Here is an 8,088-nt window from a genome sequence, read left to right as displayed (position 1 = left end):
GCTGAGTAATTTACCAACTTTATACACAGCTTTACACAGCGCAGCACAGTCGGAAAGCAACACAAAGCGCAACCATTTGTGTGCGTGTGTGTGGGGTTAGGGTTGCGGTGACTGTTTGGTTGGCTAAATTTATCACACCAAAACCTTTGCCTAATCTCCCCCATTTGCGCCGTTTGCGTGACGTGGGCTTGCAGCGGAGCTAGTACTGCAACTGCGTTCTATTTCAAGTTCGAGACGATCGCGAAGCGTGTAGGATTTATGGCAAGTGCAAAAACATTGACGGCAAGGAGGAGGAGCATTTTTCACATTCCATCGTGGTGGGTGAGTTTTTTTAGATGCGTGTCAGGGAGCGATGGCGATGTGATTAATGAATTTGTTATTAAAAAACAACGATCGAGTGGGAAGGGCGGCGATCGTGGCTAATTAAAATGCAAGTGTTTATAGTTTCTATCGAGCAGTAGTGGGGTGGTTTGATGTCGAATCGAGTCGAATCGAAGCAAATACTGCAATAGAAGCTCAGAAGAGACAAATGCACTTCAGAGGATAACTGTACATAACATTTGCCAAGCCGACTTAAACGTTGCCTTTTGGTACGTCATCCCAGTCAATTAATTCACACTAAATGCACAGCAATCTGAACAATCCAAGCCCGATGAAACCGATCGCTTCAAAACAAATTGCAAACGAAATGAAAAGAAGCTTGCGGTACCCAGTGTGTGAACGGATGCCACGGGAAATTTGCATCCGAAAAACTGTCCAACAACCCTCCCGATGTCACTTTGTTCTGTGACACGTTCGACGCTTACCAGGGATGCATTCCGACATGTTAAGCAGCTAGCGGCGCAGGCACACACACAGGAACGGAGAAGTGCATTTGCATAAATATCAAGTTCTCCATGTTCGCTGTGTGGGCCCCTTGGCGTGGGATAGGGCGGTGATGCTGGACAGATCGTGAGTTTTCCGCTCGAGAGTGCATTCACTCCAAAACAAGCCGGCGTCTGGCAGCGGGATGGTTCGATTCGGTTCGGTTTGTACTTCCACCACCGATTGCTGCCCGATCGATTTGAGCCGAAACTGTGGCCATTGTTGTTTTTTTTTCTTCTTGCCACGATGCAAAGATCTGGCGTGTCCCTTCCCTCTCTGTGAACCAATCTTTCCCCAAAAACTGCACGCTACCGCAACCAGTACCTCCTCCTGAACCTCCTTGCGCAGCTCGGTTTTTGGTGAGTTTGCGTTTGCGTTACAACGCAAAGTTTTGAAACTCGGTTGAGTGTGTGTGTGTTCGTTTTTTTGTTCTCTCTCTCTCTCTCTATAGCGTTAGATTCATTTTCCACTCTTGCATCCGCGCTCCGGCCGCTCCTTGTGGGAGATTGTGCCGCGCGCATCCTTCTCGAACGCGCCGCTTCTATCTGTGTGCGCTGTCGTGATTGGCCAATGCACGCAAAAGCGCACCACAGCGACAGCAGCAGCAGCTGTTGCCGAAAATAAAAAGATAAAAAGTGCATTGCACTCTCCTTCTCGGATCGGTCGGGTCGATTGAATCTGTTTTTGCGCGAGACTGTTGCGCGTATGGTCGTGGGGTGGGAGCAGGTTAGAGGGTTTTCTTTCGATTTCCGATTATCTGGGTGGGGGAGATGGGGAGCGATGGATAAGGTGTTGGGTGCAGGGTGGGCAGGTTGTTTTCGTTGCACTGTTGGTGGTTTTATTTTTACAGGCGCGCGCGCGTAACTTGAGCGAATTTGTTCCACCGATGCATTCGAGTGTTGTAGTAGGGTTTGAATGTTGTATTTTAAATTACTTGAGCTGTTGGGAGTGACGTGACGGTGTGGGCTTTTCGCTTTCAAGGGCGTATTTCATTATTAATATTCACGTTCCAAAGATTCGAACGGAGACGATTAACCTTTATTACTTTTTGCATGTGTGAAAGATACGATGATTAAACAGTATATACTTACAAAACCAAAATTGAGCACATCCTTCCACTTTCACTGAATGCACCTATTCTGACCCATGATCTCATGCGTATAACCCAATTTTATCATCACGTGGGCCAACGATCGTCTCGATCATCCAAACACAGACGGCTGTAAATTGATTTATGGCCATTTCTTGCCGTATTTAGCGGCCAAGAAGCGCTCCTTTGCTTTTCGCGTCGCTTTGCATTCGCTGCGCCAATTTGCGTTTCGCGAAGTGCATTGACCCGTTTTGTTGTTTTTCTTTTTTCTTCCTCTCTCTCTCTCTCTCGCCCAACCGCCTCGCGAATAAACAAACAAGTGAGCCGGTCGACATAGCAGCGCGTGGTTTGGGTCGACGTAACCGAATTCGGTTCGATTTGAATTGAACGAACAGTGACGGCAGTGTGACAGCACGCGCCTATAGGCTGTCAGTTTGCGAGAAGGTGGCTGCTGTGGGTGACCTTGACTGCCGCTCGTTGACCGCAGCCGATGCTGTAGGGGTGCGATGAGCTTGTTTTTTTTTAGTTTAAATTCAGAATGCGAGGGGGAGAAGTGATGAAAGGGGCAAAATAATGGAACAAATGAGAATAAAAAATAATAAATAAACACGAAAATGAATGAATTGGTCCGCAATTTTGTTATTTATGTGAGCAGTCTTTCACCCGCAGAATAGAGTTCGGATCAAAAGTTTGATTAAGTCTAAAACACTAGCAACAAAGAGAGAGGGGGGAACTGAGAGATAAGACTCGAAGCATGAAAAACACATAAAAAAGCATTTGTAGCGAGACGACGCAATGCACCCAAGCGCGTACGCCCACTGAATCACCCTCTGATCTAAAACGTCACTGTCGGTCTTCTAGCTCTTCTTGCTTGGAAACGTCAAACGCGCACTGGGCGAACCTGCGTCCAGCGCTGTCTGCCATTGTTAAACAGTTTTGTTGGGTGTGTCAGGTGAAATGAGCTGTCTGGCGTAAGGTATCGGTATTTTAAACAAATCTTTTCGTTTTCCCCACCAAAAGTGCCTTATTAACACGGGGGGAGGTTGTAATAAGCGGAAGGTGAATCGCGACCGGACCGGGTTGGTAAAAGAAGGCCCACAGGAAAATGGGTTTGCTGTGGCGCAGCTATGGGCTGTTTGCCGTGCTCACGCTGATGGGCGTGTTGGCCCAGTACGAATGGCAGCCAAAGGACGCGTTCGATGAGATCAAGGTGCGGTTCGATAAGGTGAACGGCGACAACTGCCCAATCCTGCCGCCGCGCGATCTAACGCTGCCCGAGGACAGCGTCTCCCACCTGCCGGACATTAAGGATGTAAACATCAATCCGGTGTTCCCCAACCGGACGGCCCTGCTGCACCTGCACAACATGGCGCTGAGTCGGGCGTTCTTCTGGAGCTACATACTGCAGAGTCGCTTCATTCGGCCGGCCATCAATGATACGTACGATCCGGGCATGATGTACTACTTCCTGTCGACCGTCGCGGACGTGTCGTCCAATCGGCACATTAACGCGTCCGCCATCTACTTTGCGCCGAACTCGTCGTTCTCCTCCTCGTACCGTGGGTTCTTCAACAAGACGTTCCCCCGGTTTGCGCCCCGCACCTACCGGGAGGACGATTTCAACGATCCGATCCATCTGCAGAAGATTTCCACGCTGAACACGTTCTACGTGCGCGATTTGGGTGCGTTTCCGCCGGACTCGGCGCTGCACGACTACACGATAAAGAACTACCACATCAACGAGTGGTACAACCTGTGGCTGCCGGACAACGTGGACAAGCGGCACGACACAAAAACGACCTACCAGGTGGAGATCCGGTACGCGAACAACACGAACGAAACGTTTACGTTCCATGGGCCGCCGGGGGCGGACGAAAACCCGGGCCCGGTGAAGTTCACCAAGCCGTACTTTGACTGCCGCCGGTCGAACAAGTGGCTGGTGGCGGCCGTTACACCGATTGCCGACATTTACCCGCGCCACACCCAGTTCCGGCACATCGAGTATCCGACGTAAGTGTGGTGCAGGAGGGGGAGGGGTGGGGTTTCTTTGGGGAGAAATTGCATTATTTGTGTGTCTACCTTTCTCGCTTTGCTACAGATATACGGCCGTTTCGGTGCTGGAAATGGATTTCGAACGAATCGACATAAACCAATGCCCCAAGGGCGAGGGTAACAAAGGACCGAACATATTCGCCGACACCGCGCGCTGCAAGAAGGAAACGACCGAATGTGAACCGATAGATGGGTGGGGATTCCGGAGGGGCGGCTATCAGTGTCGCTGTAAACCGGGGTACCGCTTGCCGGGCGTCGTTCGGAGGCCCTATCTGGGCGAGATCCTCGAGCGTGCCTCGGACGAGCAGTTCTACAATGGGTTCGATTGCATGAAGATAGGATGTGAGTGTGCTGCCCTCGGCTTGTGTGTGTGTGTGGTATTGGGTCATTTAATGAGTATTGGACGTTTTCCCCCTTCCAATTCCAGGGGTACAAAAGGTACCGATCAAGTGGTTCCGTGCGCCAACGTACGTGAGGGAGCAGTACCTGAACCGGTACTACGAGTACAAGAACTTCACGACCGGGCCGAGCTCGCTGCACTCCCACAAGCTCAACATCAACGAGGTGCTCAAGTTCATTTTGGGCGTAAATGCACGCTCGTGCAAGAACTACCACCCGCAGGATCTGATGCTGACCGGCGAGTTTGCGTACGAGGCGCAGAAGCAGTTCGAGAACGAGGCCAAGATGGCCATCCGGTTGGCGAACTTTATCAGCGCTTTTCTGCAAATTTCAGACCCGAGCGAGGTGTACTCCGGCAAGCGGGTGGCCGACAAACCGCTGACCGAGGATCAGATGATGGGCGAAACGCTCGCGCTCGTGCTGGGCAACACGCGCATCTGGTCCGCGACCACGCTGTGGGATCGCAGGAAGTTCCCGAACCGCACCCTGTTCGGACCGTACGCGTACAAGCGCGAGCTGAACACGCGCAAGTTCAATCTGGAAGATTTGGCCCGCTACAACAAGACGGGCGAGGAGTACATCGACAAACCGTTCTTCCGGCTGCTGAAGCAGCGGTGGGCCACCAACTTCGATTCGCTCGAGAAGTACTATCTGAAGATTCGGCTGCGCCACAACGAGACGGGCGAGTATGCGCAACGGTACGAGCACTTCCCGAACTTCTACCACGCGGCCACGATGGATCACGGCTACTGGACGACGCCCGAGTTCGACTGCAAGGGCTACGTGAAGAAGTGGCTCATAACGTACGCGGTGCCGTTCTTCGGCTGGGACAGCCTGAAGGCGAAGCTAGAATTCAAGTAAGCATAGCGCGGCGGACCATTTGAACCGGAAATGCAGTTTTAACTGCCTGGGTTTTTTTTGGTCCGTTTCTTCTCCTTTCCCAAACGCGGCCCGTTTGTTGGTCTTGTGTTGGTCTCTCTGTCGCACCATTTTCTAACTGCCTTTTGTTCTGTTTTCTTCCACTCTCCCGCCGAATTGTCCGCTCTGCAGGGGAGTCGTTGCAGTTTCAATGAACATGCTCCAGCTGGATATCAACCAATGTCCGGATGATTATTACGAGCCGAATGCATTCAAAAACACTCACAAATGCGACGAGAAGTCTTCATACGTAAGTATGCGCGCGCGGATCATGCGTTTTTTCCTTCCTGCCCTTGGTTTTTTGTTTTCTCTTCTCTCTCTCTCTCGGCTCAAAATGGTGCCGTGCGCAAACGTTACGCGTCCGCTTTCCCGGTCCAACGTCCCTATTCATCCTTTCCGCTTTCTTGTCTCGCCATCGTCAGGCACGATTTTGTGCATTGGCCTGTTGTTTCCCTCAAACCCATACTCGTCCCCCCCCCCCCCCATATTCCTGTCTCGGACTCGGACGTGTGGTTGCATCGGCCATCGTGAAACTTGAAGATTTGCTTTTGTTCTCGGTTGGACGAGAGAACGGCAAACGAACGGAAAAATGGACCCCTTCGGGAGCAATAGCGGGAAGGGAGGGAGGGGGTAAACCGTTGTAATGCGATCACCGTTGTGCGAGCTGTGCCGGAGTGCCCGGGCCGACGGGGGTATTCATTTCCTCCAGCACACAGCTTCGGCAAACAAAGCGAAAATAGGGTTGGACGTCCCAGACTCCCAGACACACACACACTGCGCCACGGAAATGCAACGAACGAACGTATTTGATTATGCACTGCCCAAAGGACATTGACCTATTAAAAGTGCAGCACTGTAATAATGGGACGGAACACTCGGAATCGCACGGATTTGCGCAGCGCAACCGATACCCCCGTTCCCACACGCACACACGACGGACAATTTGCAATGCATTCTGCTCACCTTCTGCTGTTTTTTTTCTGTGCGCTCTCCTTTTCCTTTTCAGTGTGTCCCGATCCTGGGCCGCGGGTACGAAACGGGCGGCTATAAGTGCGAGTGCCTGCAAGGGTTCGAGTATCCGTACGAGGATCTGATCACCTACTATGACGGGCAGCTGGTCGAGGCCGAGTTCGAAAACATCGTGAATGATAAGGAATCGCGGTTCGAGACGTTCAAGTGCCGTCTGGCCGGGGCGGCCGCCCTGCAGGTGCAGTTTACCATCGTCGTCTTTGTGTCGCTGTTCGGGTGGATATTGCTGCGCCGGAATCTCCAGTGCTAGGCGGTAGGCGCGATGAGGCGCAAGCGAATCAGAGAGAGAGAGAGAGCGCGAGAGAGTACGCCATTATATTTTAAACCCTCTACCCATTTCCGCTGATCGGTGGAAAAGGGTATAATAGTGCAGGTGGAAGTGAGGTCCCACATTTCGCTGCGCTAACAAGAATTCATTCCATCCATGCAATATGCAACCAGAATTGCATTCTCGAAGCTAGAGCTACTAGAAAGGTAAAAAGGTAGGTTAATTGTGCAAAACTAACGTACAAAGAAAAAACGTAAGATTTATTCTCCATCCATTCCAACATGATGTAATTGTTGCCGTCCGCACGAGTTCCCACCACGAAGGAACGTTAGAGTTTAAATAGCTACAAAAGCAGCAAAACGGTAGGGGATGCCCGTGCGCATCCATAGTTGTAATAGATTCCTTTTTTTTATATATATTCACAGGAGCTGCCTTGTTTTTACAATCAGAATCGAATCTCGAAGCAAAGCGGAGACCTGTTTTTATACCAATTAACGAACAGTGAAGGAATAAATTCACAGTACCTAAATACATTCCGCGTCGGTCAGTGCAAACTCTTTGAAAACTTCAGCTCTGCCGTAGGGCAGGCGCACAGTCCGGGGTCATCCGGGGTTGTCAGGGTACTACACCAGGCGGGCAGCAATGATTGCAGCAAGACACACCAAGATGACACCACAAAAGAGGTGACTCTCGCTGCAAGACGTCAGCCCGAGAGACCTTTTCCCGGCTAACCGGGATACAAATAGCTTCAGGGTGATCACTTTTTCAATGTAGTCTGTCCTCGAGGGATGCCTTTTTTATGCGGCGAATCAGCTGCTGCTTCGTCCAAAACTCCGCAAGTCCGGCAAAAAGGGGAGTTGTGTAATCGGCGTTCCTGCAAGTTGGCTCGGTAAAGATAGTTGTGCCCGAGAGCGGCGGAGGGAAGAAAGAAAAAAGAAGGCATCACCGCCAAGAATCCTCATCCTTTTGGGCTAGGACACATTCTCCTTCCTTTAAGCGGTACGCTGCTGCGATGTCTATGAAACACCACATCCTTAGAGGAGCGCCAGCGGACCAACTTGTCTTTTTTTTTTGTTGCTTTTCCTTTCCTCCAAGTGTGTCCTACTCGCACAAAACTGGACAGCCTATTTAAAGGGATGAATAGACGAAAAAAGAAGGTCCACATTATAATATTTTAATAACAAAAACATTAATATACACAGTTCCCCCTTGTCCGTGCAGCAGCAGCAGCAGCAAAGGCAGCAGCGTCCAAAAGAGACAAGATAATGCGCTGTCGATGATGCGCGCTGGCTTGGTCTGCGCGTAAATGGTTCAATGAGGGGGGGAAGTTGACCAAATAGGGGTTGAAACAGCAAATAGTGAAGATGAGCCTGCGCGCTCTTCGCCCAAGGGGAGAGAGCAGCTATGCACAGGCGACCACCAGGGGGAATCGGAATCCGTTGTTCCCCCTTTAGTGGCCGATCTTTTC

At 51.0% G+C, this 8,088-nt stretch overlaps 1 protein-coding gene across 1 annotated transcript; it reads left to right on the top strand.

Moving 5' to 3' along the window:
- The first annotated feature begins 2,554 nt into the window (after positions 1 to 2,554).
- Positions 2,555 to 7,153, top strand: LOC120894485. The gene is made up of 5 exons (XM_040297095.1): positions 2,555 to 3,964; positions 4,053 to 4,348; positions 4,434 to 5,262; positions 5,456 to 5,573; positions 6,330 to 7,153. Exons 1-5 carry the CDS (start codon positions 3,060 to 3,062, stop codon positions 6,600 to 6,602), a joined length of 2,421 nt encoding a protein of 806 aa, XP_040153029.1. The 5' UTR covers positions 2,555 to 3,059; the 3' UTR covers positions 6,603 to 7,153.
- Positions 7,154 to 8,088: the final 935 nt, after the last annotated feature.

Source organism: Anopheles arabiensis, chromosome 2 (genome assembly GCF_016920715.1).
Source record: "Anopheles arabiensis isolate DONGOLA chromosome 2, AaraD3, whole genome shotgun sequence".
In the NCBI taxonomy this organism is placed as follows: domain Eukaryota; kingdom Metazoa; phylum Arthropoda; class Insecta; order Diptera; family Culicidae; genus Anopheles; species Anopheles arabiensis.
The sequence above is the reverse complement of the archived record's forward strand: the minus strand, read 5'-3'. Positions and strand labels throughout refer to the sequence as shown.